This window comes from Echiichthys vipera (assembly GCF_963691815.1).
Source record: "Echiichthys vipera genome assembly, chromosome: 5".
Classification (NCBI taxonomy): domain Eukaryota; kingdom Metazoa; phylum Chordata; class Actinopteri; order Perciformes; family Trachinidae; genus Echiichthys; species Echiichthys vipera.
In genome coordinates this window covers 20074519-20093674 of record NC_139830.1, presented here as the reverse complement: position 1 = coordinate 20093674, position 19156 = coordinate 20074519, and the positions used below count along the sequence as shown (strand labels likewise).

General features: G+C 39.8%; 1 protein-coding gene across 2 annotated transcripts in view; it reads left to right on the top strand.

Moving 5' to 3' along the window:
• Positions 1–19156, top strand: part of cadm1b (cell adhesion molecule 1b) — a 146092-nt gene that overhangs the window by 119671 nt on the left and 7265 nt on the right. The window contains exons 6-9 of one of the 2 annotated variants that reach the window (XM_083913277.1): positions 863–1021; positions 2932–3028; positions 3296–3468; positions 12768–12818. In XM_083913277.1, coding sequence (XP_083769403.1) covers positions 863–1021; positions 2932–3028; positions 3296–3468; positions 12768–12818 — 480 coding nt within the window. The remainder of the gene's footprint in view (positions 1–862; positions 1022–2931; positions 3029–3295; positions 3469–12767; positions 12819–19156) is intronic. The other variant, XM_083913278.1, reaches the window with a different exon arrangement.

Below are 19156 nucleotides of genomic sequence, written 5' to 3'. Positions count from 1 at the left end.
CTTCTTGCAGCTCAGTTTAATTCTGTTCGCATCTGTGAGATGCAGAGATGAACAGATGCTCACTGTCTGTGTTGGTGCATGGAGCACTTAGGTGCACTTTGCGTGCCATTTGTGCCAGTTCTGGAAAACGGACTTTTCCACCAAAGTGTATTTTCCTGAGAAAACGTCTATTTTGCAATGAGCAGCAGTGAGTGCTGCCAGTTGGGGGTTTTTTTCTGGTCGCCGAGAGTTGAAAAATATTCCACTTCACACTCATCACTGTCACTGATTTTACCCGGCTGTCCAATTACAGTGTAGAAGGGGCAGGACAAATACCACAGACCAAACATCACGTCCTACACGTACAAGTGCTGACGAACAACAGCGATGGATGATAAATAAATACTGTTGGCCACATACACTGGCAGGTCTATCCTCTCTCCCATGCTTCGGCATACGCTAGACATATTGCCTCATGAAACCAGCAAGAATTTGGTCGGGCGACAGCATATCTATCGACCAAGCAACCAACCGACCAAAAGATCTAAAAGAAACATGTCTTACAAACTTTTCCAAGACAGTGTAACACTCACATGCGGCCAACATATTCTTTCACTTCTTCCACTTAAGCTGGCGCAAAATTGATCTGACACAACGGATAAACATCAACCACTGCCATCGGTGAATGTCATCTTGTTTATCGATAGGCTGGTGACACTCAACATGGGGAATATCAGCAGATACCAATGTTTGGCCAATAAACATTGCATCTCTACTGACTATTTTCTCACCATGATCACCACAGATCGGTGCAGGATTTGAGATTTGTTGAGCTGTTTAGCGATTAACTTTTCCCCTCTCGTGCTTGTGGTGTTTTTTCTAGGTGAGATAACAGTTGAAGAGACGTATGACAGGATGTTTACTGTCACCAGCCGAGTAAGATTTTCTGTCACCAAAGAGGATGATGGAGTGCCAGTGGACTGCATCATTGACCACCCAGCTGCAAAGGACCTCCTGACTCAAAGACATTTGGAAGTGCTATGTGAGTAACTTAAAACTGTACCTTTTCAAGCCTAGAACAATACCATGGTCCCATAGAGATGTTCTCTCTTGGACTAGTTGGGGGCTTACCTTCTTATTGGTGGGACTCTGGCATTAGTTGGTATCATACGCCCACTATTACCACTTTCCTATACGATATGGCTAACATCTCAACAACCAAGCACCATAGACAGGGTCCTTTGAGAATCACTAACACATTTGTGCTACTTGAAATATTTGGCTTACTGACCATTCAATTCCAAGGAGATGCAAACAAGCTAGTTTTAATTTTTTTCATAGTTTGGCCGGAGTGCGATTTATACTCTGGAGCAGTTTATGTGTGAAATTATTAACACATTACTGTAAAATATCAAATAATAGCCCGGGCTTTTATTTATGTCAGTCACGTAAGAGACTAGGCGTATATCAGCAATCGTCACACACACACGTCAACCAGTCAAAATTCGGCGGGGGCGGGTCATGGCAGAAGTGCATTGTGAAAAGAAAGATGCTACCTGCTACTTCCGTACCTATGAGTTGGCGGAGTTGTTCAGAAGTGACACAGAGAAAGAAGAGTTCATCGGATTTAGTGATTAGGAGTGACAGATTGTTTGGTAAACGTATAGTATGTTCTATATGTTATAGTTTTTTAAATGACTCTTACCGTAATATGTTACGTTAACATACCAGGCACGTTCTCAGTTCGTTGTTTATGCGTCATATAACGTACACTTATTCAGCCTGTTGTTCTCTATTCTATTTTTATTTTAAATTGCCTATCAAGATGAAATGTCTATTCTTGGTGTTGGATTTTATCAAATAAAATTCCCCCAAAAATGCGACTTATACTCGAGTGCGACTTATATGTGTTTTTTTCCTTGTTTATTATGCATTTTTCGGCTGGTGAGACTTATACTACGGAGCGACTTTTAATCCGAACAATACGGTACATTGCAATTTTGTATGGAGTTCCTCTTTTAGGCTGTGGGCTAGGATTTGAACAAATACAAAACAAGGTTTGTGATTTAAATAAATCATTACAAAAGCTAGTCCGATAAAAAGTAGAGACCTAGTATGGCCATTATGGCTTACTTCATAGGGATTTACATCTTCTTTACAATGGAGGTGAGAGTTCAAAGTTAGCATGATCACAATGGCCACATTTATTGGAAATACGCCATGTTGAAATAAACCAGAAGTTTTAGAGTCACTCCACAATAGATTTTGAAAGCAGGAAAACACTGCCGAACTAGCCCTAATGAGTTGAAATGTGTCAGTTTCTTGAACCCAGCATCATGTGTTCAAGCAGAATTTGACCAGGTGCAGTTACTCTTTTAGATATTTAGGTAGACTTCTAGTGTATCCTCTGACCATTAGATAGTGGATGTATCGTATATTTATCACTACCTGTCTATTATCTGTGGATCATGCAGTCCTGGCATTCTAGACTCAAAGCCATTGGATACAGTTACCACAAGGGATAAAAACAACTTTTGTTCAGGTGTCAAATGATGTTTAGGTGTTCTTTAAATGGTGCATTGATTGAAGAGTACAGGTTGCCTTACACTGTTAAACATCAGAGAAAGGTCAAGATTCGCTTTTGTTGTTTGTGTAGAATATTCTTTTTTTTTCAGGTAGACTACTGTTTTATCTGACCTTTCAAGGAAAAAGAGAAAGCTTGACTGAAACTGCTTGACATTTTGGTAATCTTTTGCAAGGATTGATAAGAAGAAAAAAGTGCTTTAAAGCACTGTAGAATTACTGGATGTCTACTGAGCACATAGGATAAAAATTTCATCCTCTTCTGTGTTTCACTTCCTGTAACTTTTGCTTTGGCTGTATGTGTATGGGAAAAGCCAGGTTTGTTCTAACTTCTAACATTGGAGTATTGGAAATATTCACTTTTTTCAGATAAACCAGAAGTGAAGATTGTGGTCACATATCCTGACGGTTTAACCAGAGAGGGTGACAATCTAGATTTAACATGTATCGCAGAAGGAAAACCACAGTGAGTACTCACTACACTCAAATGGACGGACTTCAAATTTCACTTTCCACTCTATATCCCTTTTTTGAAAGTCTGAGCACCCCCTTAACCTTCACATTTCATTGTACCATTTAAATGTTACCAGTTGTTTGCATGCTGTACAAAGCACATCATTAGACAGGGTCTGCCATGGCCCTCCTCACACAATCTCAGATTTGACCTTTATTTCAGATTTCTAGCGTGGATAGACAGCGCCTGAGTGATGTGTGTGGTATTTGTGCTCCCCAGTCCACATCAGATCAACTGGCTGAGAGTAGACGAGGATGTGCCGCCTCACGCTGTGGTCACGGGTTCTGATCTTTACATCGAGAACCTTAATAAGTCCTACAACGGAACCTATCGCTGCGTGGCATCCAATGCTGTGGGAGAGGCCTATGACGACTACATCCTTTATGTATATGGTAGGTATTAAGCTTCATTGCACTTGATCTGTATCACTGATTTTGGAAGGTTTATCCATGTAACTGCCTACAGTAGCTTTGGCAGTCAGGGAATTGTATTGGAACTATAAGGATTTACTACAGCATTTGTGCAATAAACCCATGTCTGAGAGGAACAGGGAATCACAAAAGGTGGCTGCAACTCCACCAAGGTCCAAATTGATGTTAAAGATTTTATCCGCCGCTGTACTATTAGTTCATGATGAGCCATGAACCATACAGAGTAGAAAGTAATGGATAAAGTGGCTGTTGACTCTGGAGCGGCATGCTGGAAATCCAAGAAGTGAGATTTTATATAGAAATGAATCACGCAGCTTGATTTCCATGATTTCTTAGCTAGCTAATGCTAGTGTTAGCTGGTAACTTAGCTGGAAACTGCAGATTTCCACCGGCTCTGTTACACTAGAGCGTGGACAGTAACATTACATGCAGTAGAATGGTGGCAGTACCTGGAGCTCCTATCTCACCCGCTGACAGTAGACTGACTTGTGTAAGGGGGTTGACAATCAGCAGTTACACTATTTAAATAACAATGGCTTTGTGCTCAGCTCCCCCATTGCATCTAAATATGTTCACGTCTGGCTTAAAGAAACCAAGATGGTGATGGCCAAAATGCCAAACAAGAGGTTTCAAAACGGCAGTTTACAAACCAATGGGTGACGTTACGGTAGCTTCTTTTTTACAGTCTATGGTTTGGGGGGAGGCAGCCTAGCTGTTTCCAGGCTTTATGCTCAATTAAGTCAATTGCCTGCCAGCTTCAGCCTAATATTCACTGTTCAGACATGAGAGTGGTGTTAATCTACTTATCCAACTATGGGCAATAAAGCCCCAAATCTCTATTCCTTAACAAAAACACAGCGTGTATGTAGTCAGACATGTGTGGAAGTCAGCACTTAAAGTATATAGGTATTCAGGAATGTAGTTATTTTCAGGTACAATTTGGGACGTTTACTCTGGAATATCTCTAAATTGATAAAGTAAAAATGCTTGGATCGTGTCTGTACTTAGTCAGAGATGTCCTCAGCTTTAGTCATTGTCAGGAATTACTTGTTTTTTCTAGAATCAAATGCAAAGAATACAAAATCAAAAATCAAAGAATAAAGACATTTCCCTCACAACGTAGTAGTATTTTCTTCTCGATTCCTAAAAGACACAGGTAGATATGATCCTGTTAATCTCATTTCAATATATCTTGTATTAATCCTTTAACACTTATTTTCACACACACACATGTATCTTTTCTGTTAACTTTACAAAGTCTGTCACTGTTCTCCTTGTCAGTTTTCCGTCAGCTGTTTAAATGCATTAATACAAGCGTCGGTACAGATATGGATGCATGACAGTTGCATTATCGGCTGATTTGACCGCAGAGATACGGCTAGTTTGACTGCAGTTGAGAATTATGAGCACTCTTGTCAGCTCTAATACTGTTACAAGTCTCACATTGCCTGCCCTGTTTCCACAGAGCTGTGTCAGCGCTGTCACCACAATACGAAACCTGTCCATGACAGAGTTTGTAGCTTTATTGTCTAGCACTGCTTTTCATGGCAAAGTGTGAAACAGAAAGTGTTTTCATACGTTACTGTCTGTGTAATGTTTACTGTACTTTGTTAGGGTGCATCCCAAGTGGATCTTGGAGAATCCACTATTTCTTCCTCCTACCTCCAGGTTGACTAAAATGAAGGAATTGAATCTATTCAGGCATTAAATAATCGATTTTAGAAATTGTTCATAAAGAATTGTTTTTGTAGAATATAAGAATACAGTATACAAGTCTTTGTAAGGCAATGGTGAATGTGGGATCTGAGTTTGTCACAGTACAGACAAATGTGTTATTAACCACCCAGCCAAATTCCTATGAAAAAATAAGGTTCCAAAATCACAAAAAAGTAAGCAGTATTCTCTTCTCTGAAAGAGAAACAGACACTTGTGCACTAGGCAAATTATAGTTTTAGGCTAACCATAGTTCTGTGCATGGCACTAAAGCATTTTGACAGTAAGCATATGCCAAAGTATGTTTTATAAACATGTAAAGTGCACCTATGTTAGGGGGGGGTTGTGATCGCAATACTAATTTTTGTTAGTGCTTTAATAGTAATTTCCATCAAGTGTTGGTATTGATTGGTTTCTTTACCCTTTTGGTAGTACATCCCACCACACAGCAACTGTTTTTTGCTTGCAGACAGAATTGACAAGGAGGCCCCCTCACACAATATCAAGTCAATGGAGAGCAGTGAATGGTTTCCCCTCCCTCGAGCCATGATTTCTGACCCTCTCAAACAATCCTAAACCCCCCAAAATTAAAAACAGTTTGCTCTATCTCCATAATTCAGTATTACATGACTTACAGTCTTTTCAAAAGCAATTATTTCGCGACTCCTATACTGCAATGTGTTTCTAAACATATCTCTTAATTTCCTTTACACAGACTTTAAAGTGGGTGGATGTTCTGCAACCAGTAAAGGGCAAAACAGGGACCATCTGTCCCACCACTTGACTTTAAATACAGTGGGTAGTTTATTCCCCTTGGTTTAAAAGTCAATCGAGCAAGTATTTCTCCTTAGTGAAGCTTCTCGTCTTTTAGCTTTGCATGAAAGTCAGTCAGCATCCTTGCTTGTTTTCAACACTTCACAATCCTCAATACAACAATAAATAAATCACAAAAGAAAGGCAAAGACACTTAATAAGAGAGTGAATTCAATCAGCTGCAATCACATTTTATTTCTTTCCTTTTCCAAAAAAAACCGACTTGTTTAAAAGGTGCACCACACATCTTTGAACTTGAATCCCCAAGGGTGAACAGCAGGAAGTAACTCGAGTTTTGAAATCATGGACTGTAACATGACGTCAGTGAAGTGCACACTCCTCGGACCTTAATTTCCTATTTTTGTTGGCTGGCAGGGGTGATGAGTACAATGGGAGAATAAATTTGCAGCAGGTGCAGCCTTTGTTGGTGAGTTTAGCTTTCTCTGCTTGGAGCGCAAGCTCCCTGCTGTTTAGAAAGGTATTTTGTATTTCGCTCCCAAGTTTCAATTTGTTTCTACTTATGTGCCAAGAACATTACCTGCCAGTGATCATACGCGAAAGCAGGAACGGTAAACTGCTGTATAGATTCTCAAGTCATATGTACAAAAAAAATAAAGCGGTTGCTTGTAAGGCTTTATGTTAGCTAAATGTCAATGTGAGGGATAGCAATATTTCTTGATGTTAGGGCTAGTGTAGTGTTTGCTTGTCAACCAAACTAAATGACTGAAATAATCATATGATTTTATACGATGTTAGTACCCCTCCAATCGAAAGTGTACTTTACTTATTGTTACTTCACTTGGATGTTTGCACTTCAATGTGCATATTTGTGAGTTTGACACTAGCAGGTTGTTTTTCCATTCATCTGCTGAAGGCAAAAGGTTTCTCTTTGCTCACATCAAATCTCAGTTCAAGACATGTACAGGTATATGCAAGCATGATTTTGGGACATCATAACTACTTTAGTTTGGAGGCCAGTCATGATCAAATATGCAACTTAAACAAGACATGATGGATTTTTACAGTGAAGGAGACATCTTGGTCCAGGACTGAAATTAATATTTGAATATTTCATAATCAGGATTTTTCAGTGAGAAAGTAGATGGAATTTAAAGAAATTATTTATTATTCAAGGCAAAATATTTGTATATGTATTTAAACATGTCTGGAGAGGATCTTTAGGATATGATACATAAGTGCATCTCAGCATTACCCATAAACTTTATAGCTACTACTGTGCATTACATTCATCAGGAATATAAAGACAATTTGGGAACACAAATTCATGATTATTATTATTACTATAATTGTTTTTTGCATTGATTTACCTGGCAAATAGCTCATTGTCCTTAGATCATTATCTGTTCCCCTGTCTATAATAGTCTACAGTGAACTTTTTTTGGCTGATAGTTTCAGCCAGGTGTGAAGAGGCATGCGGTTTGGGGAACAACGACATGTATCATCCGTCTGTGCACATTTCAAACACTGTCACACAAAAAAGACAAAGAACAGACTTTGTTTGAAACATCCAAACTCTGGTGGGTAATGCTACAGTACAAAAGTGTGTCATTATATCTGATTCACCACACATTGCAGATTGTTAAGATTTGGCCACTGAAACCAACACTTATAGTTCAGCCTTACATGTGCCCAAAGCAGCGGGATGGAGTTGGGGTGCAGAGCTGCTATTGAAAATGGTCTCATTGTAGACATTGTGGGAGAGACGACTGCAGGTTTCAGTATGGTGATGTTGTTTTGATTATTACTCAGTCTGCTTGTTTAGGTCATGTTGACAGCCATGAACTGTGTGTCAAAAAACAGAACAAAAATGTGACAAATATGTGTTTTTTTTTGTCTGGCTTGCAAATGTTTATGGCAGTTACTGAAAAATGTGCATTTGGGGAAATAAATGCATTTGCAATGGTTTTAACGCCATTTTGCCAATTGTAGGGCAAGCAGTGAATGGGATTTTAATGGAGGGACATTGTCTTGGGCAGGGGTGTCTGAAAACCTGTCTAGAAATTAAAGAAGGAAAATAGGGAGTGTTGTGGGTGCAGGACTAATGCAGTTTTTTGTTTTTCTTTAAACTTTGTGTGAGTAAACAACATTTCCTTACCTGGAAACTTTAAAAAATTGCCTTCTGAATGGTTTAGTTGATAGTTGTTGATGTTTTGAATTTTCAGGAACAAACACCATGTGGGGTTTTATGAATGTCTTGTAAATTAGGCTTTAAACACAGCAGGACCTCACTCATCCAAGTCTCTCAGGTACAAAGCATTCAGAGAAGGGCTATTCCAGCTTTTCATAGCTGCATTGAAAAAACATTAACATGCAGTTAATGGGACATACAGATTTTCACATCATCATAGTTCTGATGTTTCTGTGTTCATTCGACCAGCTGACATGTGTGACTTTGTCACTGTGACATAGGTTTCCTGTGACTCTCACAACTCTACCGCCCCATGGTTATTCATCATCGTGCTCTGCCAGGCAGATGATGACATCTGCCTGTTCCCAATAGACCCATAATGATCACTCCTAAACAAAAGGACAGCATTATGCCAGCAAATAGCTCACTCAAGGCAGACTTATTCACGGCTAAATTCCTAATTGTTGTGTAAAGATTCCTTTCCATTCAATCCTTCCTTTCATATTGTGCTGTTTTTAATGAATGTTATTCTCAAACACAGATCCTGAAAGTTATAATATCCTTATATTTTATTTAAGCGCCTTTTGACATTTAAGAGCTCATCAAGGATATGTAGGGCTATAACTGATTGTGTATTCGCATCGATCTGTCAAGGTACGGGGGACAAGGTTCGGTGCACGCAGCCACACAGAATACACAGTATGAAGATTGATGCACGTAATGCAGAACCAGATTTAACAAGCTCAAGTTCCTCGTTGTTTGAGATGTACACTGTTAGCAATAGGTGCTAATGTAAGCACAACAAGCAGATTGGCGATTCAGTCACACTATGTGGATGGAAAAACATCCCACTTGCAACCACACATTCAACTGTATCACCCAGATGTGCCGATCACCGGAACAAGGAAAAAGCAAACCGCAGCCCAACTCCTTAACCCTGCAGCCTTTAGATGCACAAGTAGAACAGAGAAGCAGAAGGAGACAATTACTTTAGCAATTGGCATTTACATTGGCATAGACAAGGTGGGACTAATTGTAACACTCCACCTATAATGCACAAGTTACATTTTTATTATTTTATTTTGTATTTTCCATTTCACAGCATAAGAGATGCTTCTCATTTTTTTGCTGACTATATTGTGACCTGTTGCCTTTTGTACAAGTGTTTCATTAATGTCCGTGTAGTGTAATACAGAAGAGCTAGTAACAATTGGATGAATGAATGAATAGCAATGGGAGGCAAATGTTCTCTGGTCTAAAATAAAAAAACAACTATACTTTCTACCTACAGTATATTTGTTACTAGTGTTTGTGCCTTATGACGTCTTCAACATTAGTAACTTCCTATCCACATATTTTACCAATTTCCATTAAACACTATTTCTCTGGTGTACAAGCGTTGGAAGCGCGATGACTACCGCTCACTATAATGAGACACAGGAGATTGGTAAAAGGTGCTCATAACTGCGTATAATTATGTCTGCGACTCCCTCTCCTCTTTTCTGGAGGATTTAATGCCAGCCAAAATCATGTTGTGGTCCATGTGAGGGTTTTTTTGCCCCAGACTAATCATGCTTGCTACAGTGGTTTAATTAGTGTGTGTTTCTGCAGCATAGATTGGTCTTAGCATGAGAAACCTCTGCTATTTATGTTTAACTTTTCAGCAGCAATGCACAACTTCAAACTGTCCAGCACTGTTATCCCACCCACTAACTTCACATTTTCACAAAGAAATTACTATTTGGCAATATTTTATTTTTTTTTGTGATTTATGAGCTCTTCCTCTTATTAAAGCCGTCACATACTTGTCCAAAAAGCCTTTTCGACTAACCAACCAAATGCAACAAATTGCTTTATTTAATGAGTTGTTTTGTTCTTAATAAATATTCGCTTGTGAGTATTATTGATAGAGTCAAGCTGAATTTTCCACCAATTCTCTTTCATCGTGTTGCCACCCTCTACCTCTGCTAGTCCTTCGGGCTCTTCCTATTTCAAGGAGAATAATGACCTTTCACTGTGTGACAGCCCGGACAGTTGTGAAGCCGATGTAAATCCACGTCAAATCAAGCCCCATTGTGGTGCATGCACTGTATGTGTCCTGACGAAAGGCTGAGGAAAAGGCTTGTCATGCTGTTCTCCACGTGGGTGTGTCTGCAGCAGTCTGTGAATTGTGCCCTCGAGGCTGACGTGTGGTGTGGGAGAGAGCTGACCAGAGACAGGCCTGTCTCTCTCTGAGGTGACCTATTGCTATAACTCACACATACTGCCTGTTAGCAGGAGAGCAATGCTGCTTTTACTACCACGGTTTAACCCACAGTTGACCATTTGATCTATAAATCTTCCATGGACAAGAAGTCAAAGATCCACAAGCCACTGGAAATTCAGGGGTTTATATGAGTCTTGACATAACATGAGCAGACAGGACTCATGGGTCTCCCTGTTCTTATGAAAGGCTGTCGTGAAACTGTCCTTGTGATTCACACTGATTCCATCAAATGTGCAACGGGATCAACTTCCAACATATCAGCTTGTAGATTTTCCATTATATCAATTCAATACTTAAACTACGACAACCTCTTTTACAGACATTTTCCCCTTGTGTTTCAAGAAAACTTACTAACTTACTTTTAAGCAAGAGCAAACAAACAGACGAAACCTGCTCCCCCCTCCTGTCGTGTTAGCAGGCAGGTTTAAGCAGGCATAGATAAACAATTTCTCCTACATTGTTTCACTTTATGGTTAAATTTCTCATATCAAATTCCTCACTGATACAAATGCTCCCTGAAAATATGTCCTCTCCAAAATACACTCATATTTCAGCCCTCATAATGCTGAGCCCAGAGTCACCCAGCCTGGAAATTGCCCATGGAGAATTCTTGTTCGCTTGGATATTATATGTGCCACATCCTATCCCAGCCTTTGTGAAGACCCTCTTCCCTGAATGGCCAATTTCCCTTTTCCAGACACTGACATTTCAGCTATCAGACTGCCTTCGGTCACAGGGAAAGAAATCTAGCCCACCCCCCTCTTCAAATACTGTCAGAGGCGAATCTTTGCCTGATACCCCGATACCTCCCTACCACCATCAACACCACCTCCGCCATACACTCCATCCCCGGCGGCAACATTATGCTGTCCTTGATGTTTTATCATTAGTTTGGGAGTGTGTGGTCCCCCACTGCTGTCTTTTGATGGAGTGCAGACAGTAAAGGCATAGAGACTGCTAGCCAATTTCCCCTGCTGCGACTCTCCCACAGCAAGGGGTCGTGTTATCTTTTCCCTGCACCAGAGCCAGGCATATATTCCCGTGATGAGGAAGCTTTCAGCCCTCCTTAGTACCGTAGCATACCTGAATTGCCCTCCATTTCGTCTTTCTGATTATTTTGTTTGGGGGTTAGTGACAGCCCTAATCAGTACAGTGTGAGGCGGAGGATGCTGCTCGGGGCTCTGCTGTGCTGCAGCAGGGGACCACCAGAGTGGTTTAATTTGCAGTTTGACTTAATTAATGTGAGAGACTGTGGAAAATAGCAATACTTTTCCATGATTGCCGGGCATTATTATTCAAAGCTAATTAGAAAATATATCAAAAAAAATAAATACCATAGCTTACCATAATAAAATGAAATAAAACCCCAGCAAGCTGAAATATTCCATGTGTGTGTTTACTGTGAGATGGGGGTCGTGAGGCTCACCCCGGTACAAGCTCTAAACTGAGTGAATAACATGACATGCTGTAGTGATAGCAAATTCCACCGACCTAGTCGTGTGCTCATTAATAAATGATTCAGATTGTGACAGTCTGTCAGCCAGTCAGTTGACTACTTTAGTCCAGACTGAAATATCTTAACAACTGTTGGACTCTTTATACAGACATTCATGGTTCCCAGATGGGTTTGGGCAAATGATTTTGGTGATACCCTCGCTTTTCCTCCAGCGCCACCTAGATATTGACATTTCTGTTTTTTAGTGAAATATCTCAACAACTATGGATAGGCAAATAGGCGATAAATCCTAAGGACTCTGGTTATCCCCTGATTTCCTGTAGTCCCACCATGAGGTTGAAAATTTCTGGTATTGCGTTATATCATATCAACTATTCAATTTATTACCAAGATATTTGGTACAAATATTAATGTCGCCCTCAGGATGAATTTTCATAACTTAGCGATCCCATGACTTTTCATTCTCTGACTTATTAAGGTCACATTTTTAATTGGTCCAAAACATTTGGTTTATGACCAAATACCTGCAAAACATTCCCATCAGCCTCAGTTGTATTTTGTGTCTAGTGCTAAATAGCAAATGTTAGCATGCTAACATGCTAGGCTAACATGGTGACAATGACAAACATTATAGCTGCTAAACATCAGCATGTTGACATGTTGATGTTAGCGTTTCGTTCAAAGCACCACTGTCCTAGTAGTAAGCTCTCATTCGCTTAAAAATGTACTCACCACAGAAGCTAAAACGTGTGCATGCTATAATTTTCACACAGCTTCACATCTTCAATGACTTCTTTACTCTTGTCTTCCTTTATTTCTTATATATGTTCTTTTTTTTTTTTTTTTTTACTCTTTTCATCTAGATGCTCCCACTACTATCCCCACACCCACCACCAATCCAGTCAACACGCAAGGTACTGTATGTCCCCACTACTGTCCCTCTCAGCAGTCGAGTGTGTGTGTGTGTGTGTGTGTGGGCCTGCATGCATGTGGGATTGGGTGACCGGGGCGAAAAAGAACAAGGGCTTGTACCTAATGCTAGAGACTGGATGGCCAGTTTTAATCAGATAGTGCTGCTGATAAGTGACATTGAGGACAGGCAGCATGCGCCGTCAGAGACACCTGTCAAAGCCTTTTCCAGTCACATGTTTGATCTGAGAAAACATAGAGTCTACGCTTTGCTGTTCTGCTGTCTTATCAGCATCTGCAGCTATATCTCAACTGACCCATCCATCATATTATAATGCCCTTTACATCTACCCTACAAATGCCAGTCACATCTTGTCTTTGCGAGGCCAAAAAAACCCATCAAAAACTATTTTCTCAAACACATATGAAATGAATTAAAGGCAGTTCATTTGGGGTGTTTATAGCACAGCAACCTTTTGGCATTTGTTTTATACTTTGATTAAGCTCTGCTACAAAAAACACATTTTAATAATCAACTTTTTCTTTTTTTTTTAAAAATAGCTATTATTTCAAAAGCACTGCTAAGGCTAGACAGATGGCGAGGCAACCTTGGGAGTTGACATTTGGATATGCCAGAATGTGACATTTCAATACAAAAAAACTATCCTTAAAGAATAGATCGGTTTATCAATAGCTGCTTTAGAGATACTGCAATTTTGGCTCTTTTGTCAAGACCACTCTGCATTTCATACAGTCTTACAAATGTGGAGTGGCAATACAGTGGCAAGATTTGAAGATTGAAACTCAGTGTGAGACTTCATCAAAAGCTCCACTACTCTAATGTGGTAGCTTTCAGATATCATCCATTTCTACATTTATTTGATCAAATAATTGGCTTTTAAATCATTTGTTTATGTGCATTATGTATTTTTATTAAAAAATAGGGTCAATAGTCACAAAAAATGGCACTGTCTGGAGTCATATTTGTGAGGTATCCTGGGATGTTTTTTTTAAAATGACTTCCTAAATTTTGAAATTCCTACTTCAAACCTGTTTTTTTTCTCTCCCTCTAAAATTAAGTTATCTGCAGTACGCCAGTGATCATGCTGCATAGATACAGCCTCATTTTAGCTCTCTCGACTCTCCCTGGGTGTGGTTCAGTCAAACAGGAAGTTGCTTTTGTAGAAGTGTGCATTACTCTGCATTTCCCCCCCTAAGCACCTCTCCTCCAAGTTTTCTGCTGTAACATTCCAGTAATTTCCGAAAGACAGGCTTGAAAGAGGATTTACGGTGATTTATGCGGTACATGCTGGGAGGATGTAATTGAGCTTTCTTGCAGTTCACTACTCTTCTAAATACCCTGTCACAGGGGCAATGGTAAGCTGGCTTGCGGCAGATTGCTTTGCACTACCGTAATCGGCATAACAGCACAGGATAGCATTCCTCAATAAGGAAGTATACAGGACGATTTCTAATTCATTTACTATAACCAGAGTGTGAATTGGCATGGCCACCTCCTCCACCAGCTGTAATTTTCTTTTGTAATCAGCGGCCACATCCTGATTTGAAAGGTCCAATCAGTACATTTTTGGATGCATACATTTTAGTTATTGGCAGATATAGATTGATGAGTTCTTGATTTATCACCAAATCCAGCCAAGGGTGTGTGTGGTTGTGGTGCTACTTCCTACCCCCTACCATTGTAGCCCATTTTCAAACTTGTTTTGTGACTATCTCTAACAGTTGCGACGATATCCCAGTAAGAAAATCTGGCCGCATACAGGCAGACAGACAGACAGACAGACAGACAGACAGAAATATAAACACCTAGCAAAATATTTAAAATGGCCTCTTTGTTAATTCCCGCAACAGTAGGTGTCTCCAGGAACCTTTTGCCATGAGGACACACATTTGGACCCAGATAAGTTTTAGTCGTCTTAAAATATCCGTTCTGTGTTTTTTACATCTGGATCACATATTCTACCTTTTAAACATAATTTTTGGTGCTACTTTGGTAGCTCCACTTAGATCTGAGTTTTTTTGAGTGCTCTCTTGACTGGGATGAACTTACTGAATGAAGACACTAAGCTTTCAAGTTCCTGTCATTTACTTATCCAGATGAGCAGCAGGCACACAATATGTTTCCTCTGTAGTATGAAAGAAAACATAAAAAGGGGTTTTCTGAATGTTGTTAGCACACTTCCTCCCTATTTTGATACATAATAGTTGTAAAAAAACAAAAAACCACAACAGAACAAAAAACAGAATTCATTTCCAAAATGATATGATTTAATTTGCTGTTTTTTTCCTCTCTGTAAAGCTGTTTTCTTCTTCTTCTTGATGCCTTGCAAACCAAATCATCAGTTCAAGGCCCGAATATTGTGTTGTGCAGTGGGGGGATGTAAAAGCACAGAATCTCACAGTTGTTGTTCTTCTATGCTGTTTCATGTTCAGAAAGTTTCACAAGAGTTCATATTGTCAGGTCTTTCAGTGTCTTAAAAGATGCAGAGAGAGAGGTTGTTTGTGTGCGTGTGTGTGTTTGTAGACCTCATGGGAGAGATAAGTCACCCTTTCAGAGGAACATTTCTTCCATGTGCCTAAAAGTTAGTTTCTCCCTTTTTTTTTTTTTGTTTTTTTTCATATTTACAAAAAGCTTTTAGGTGACGTTTTAGTTGACAAATACGTGTGACCTTCTTTTTCACTGATCTAAACACTTGATTCAGAGATATCACACTAAACACAGTAGTGCGCAGCCTTTTTCTGACAAAATAAACTTGAAAGCTTAGTGTAAATGAAGCAGAATAGTGTCTTCAATATGGTCAGTCGATGGTTCCAGCACCGCAGAAGTAAAAAAAGTATTCCAAAAGTTCTTTGTCAGTGGCTGTTTTTCTTTTTTTGGGGAAGAGGGTGGAATTTACCCAGAATCCCCAGCTCTTAAGGAATAAAGAGAGTCTGTGGCGATAATGCTCCAGTTCGTCAGATGCTCAGAGATGATCCAAGGCAGGGACATGATATCCCGGCTAAGCCTTCACTAACCCGCCTCTCCCCCAGCTTGTCGAGAGAAGCCAGAGGAAAGATACGGAACAAGGACTTATGTTGTAGACTTGATTAAAAAGACCCTATGTTTCTGCAGATCTACAGTCCGGGGTAAATTGTTGTCTAGCATGCTACAGGAGGGTCTCTGCTGAATAATCTAAAAGGAATATAAAAACTAAACATCACAGAAGCTTTGGGGTTGTGATGAGTTAAAGGGGTTTTTCTGAGGCTAACAGCCTTATGGATAATACAAGTTGTAAATTAACAGCCAATAAGAGCTTTGCGAGCAAACATTACACTACAAATGAACCTGAGTTTGGCCTCAGCACTGCACCCTTAAGACCCTTAATACTAACCATGATATAGCTGTTATTGGTTGCTCAGCTAAGCCGTCAGGGTTTTGTTTATCCTTATGACTTTAACATGCAGTGCACAAAATACATACATGGCCTCAGGGTTATTCCCTTTTCTTTGTTCTGACAAACACATGGATTTTTTTTTTCTTCCCAGTGAGATCATGTCATTTTGCTCCAGATGGTATTTTAGGAATCCATTTCTGGCAGGTTTTCATACATGCTTTGTTTGACGTTTTCTCCGTCAGCACCAGTACATGTAAGGTGTTGGCAGGTTTCCACTGCTGTTTAGTCTTGGGATTCAAGCCTTAACTCCACATACGCTATTGACATCAAAAAAGACTGTTATGAGTGGATTTAGTATTCAACATAATTAGCCATTAAACATTTACCAGTGTTGTTTTAACTCTCACATGTATCATTCTTCTTTGAAGTATTTCATTGGAAAAATTAAAGAATCATTTAGAAATGCTAATTACTTTCCCCCCCTCACATTTGTTTACTCTGACTCCTAGCTGAAATTTGTTTTTTTCTGACCTGAGGTTCTCCTTTCTTTCCTTTAAACAGTTATTAAAGAAAGAAAATATTGCAATAGTCCATTTTAATTGGTCTCCAGGGAATGGGTTAGTAATGCTAGCCCACCCTAAAGTTAAAAGTGTGTTTCACTGCAGTAATATTGTTTTTTAATGGAGCAGTAGTATATTATTATGAGAGTTCTACTTTGCACATTAGGGTTTGGAGATTGAATGTAATGTGCCACTGACAATGAACTCGCATTGTGTCCTCATTTTTGGCACAAAAGGTCTACTTCTGTGGCACATTACTGTGAGCAACTTTAAGGAGAGAGAAGTCGATTATTTTGGCAACCTTTTCCCTTACCTTGATCTGCACTGCAAGGTTTTTGTGAGTAGAAGTTTGCCAATCTCAAAAGATACAATAAACTGCCATCGAGGAGTTCAAGTTTGCTGCCACAATTTCCATTAATTTGCTTTTTTTATTAGTTGTAGTCAGGACTTCACTTGTATTTCAGCACCTCCGTTAAATGTTATAGCTGTATTTGCGCATCCTCAAATCACTCTCTGGGTTATTACAAAGGACTCAAGGAATCTATTTAGCAAGCTGTGGAATTGGAACTCAACTGAAGACAATATTGTGCTCTGTTGATGGTCCTGCTATAACAGCAATACCAAAAACGATTTGGTGAAAATTGCCCATGTGCTCATCTCATCATGTTAATTTCCTTTTCAAACAGCAACAAATACAGAAGCTGCGGCTGTTAGCCATCCAATGCTGCAGAATGGCTATTGACAGTCCACAAGTTGATTCATCAGCAATGCCCGATTGTCCTGCCACTGTCCAGAAAAAGGTTACTCTGAAAGTCTTTTCAGTGCAAGGGACGGCTTTGCTCATTCAATGCAAGAGAGTCATTGTTTCAATTATATCAGTGTAATTACATCTATAAATTGTAATGTTTTTGTGTGTGTGGGTAAGTGCATTTGTGTGTAACTAAAAGAAAAAAAACCCAGAAAATTATGTTCCATGTTATCAGACTGGTGACGAGCTCACAGCTCTGATCTCCATGTTGACCGTCTGATAGGATGCACTGTGGCTGACCAGTGCGGCCATAACTCATTCCACTACAGAGACTGAAAGGTGGGACTGTAAAGCATGTGGTACTGGGAGTTCAGCAGAGCAGATTTCACCACCGCACAGACACAGGCATCAGTTGCAAATCCTCTTTATTCCCCCATAAATCCCTACGGCTGTGCACATCCTGTCAGGATGCCGGTGTGGGCATGTCAGCACTCCCCCATCGAGCTGTGAGCAGAGCTGTGCCGATAATATGGACACCAGCCACATTACAGACATAATCAAATTCTACTTATTCCAAGTATGAGGCCACAAAGGCTGCTGTAAAAACACAGTCTGTCATTTGGAGGTTTTTTACCCTTGCACAGTGTTGAATTACTAATGCATATATATTGAACATGGATGGCCTGAGGGAATCACAGTGATCCTGTACTGGGTGTGTTAAGGCAGGGACACCTTACCAACAGTTAAATGCGTTAATTTATTGTGGCTAATCATAAGTGATATTTTTGTTCTATTTTTTATGTAATTAATGCCATTTTGGCATGCTATCAAAAGTTGATGCTGCCGTAAAGCACGGTGTACTGTTGAGAACTGTAGTAAAATTAGCCATGTGTGCGCTGGTCGGGGTTTGTTATTAAGTGATCAGGGCAGGACGGGAGCTACACTTTTCTGAACGTAGCTAATGTCATTTTAGGCCTAAGAAACTCTTTTCTGTCAGTTAGTTTGAGGTGACAGACTGGATTTTGCTTTGTTCAACGTGGATTATTTGTGGATAATAAACCGAAGCATTTTTTCCCTATTTACATCGGCTTTCGACTGTGTCCTTCTTGGATCTGTATTGGAGTTCATTGCCTTATGACAAGCACAAGTACAGAAACTTTTATGTCCTGCAAAAGTGGCAGATAGGCTGCCACTATAATGAAATACAGGGGAAGTGAGGTGACGCAACAGTCAGCCTTTGTCACCACTACTTCTTTGAAGTTTGCATGTGTATCCCTGCCTTTAGAGAGCACTGAATTATCTAATATACACAGGAAGAGGGAAGAATGATAGTAATGACACTTTATAAAGAAAATCTGCTTATTAAGGTCAGAGATGTCAGATACAGATCAGCACTTCAAGAGTCCTAATCACCCCTCTTGAAGTTCCAACAACGTGTTGGGCTGAACTGTGAACTGTCTTTTCTGTATTTTCTTTTTATTCTCCGACAGGACTTTTCTCTTGTATGCATGTTCTTCCTGTCTCGGCTGAAAGTTGTGTGCTCCCTGGTGTCCAGACCTGTAAGCAGTTAGTGCTGGTAGTTGGATGTGGATAAAAACCGCAATTGTATTTTGGGTGCATTAACACCTGTACTCTCATGT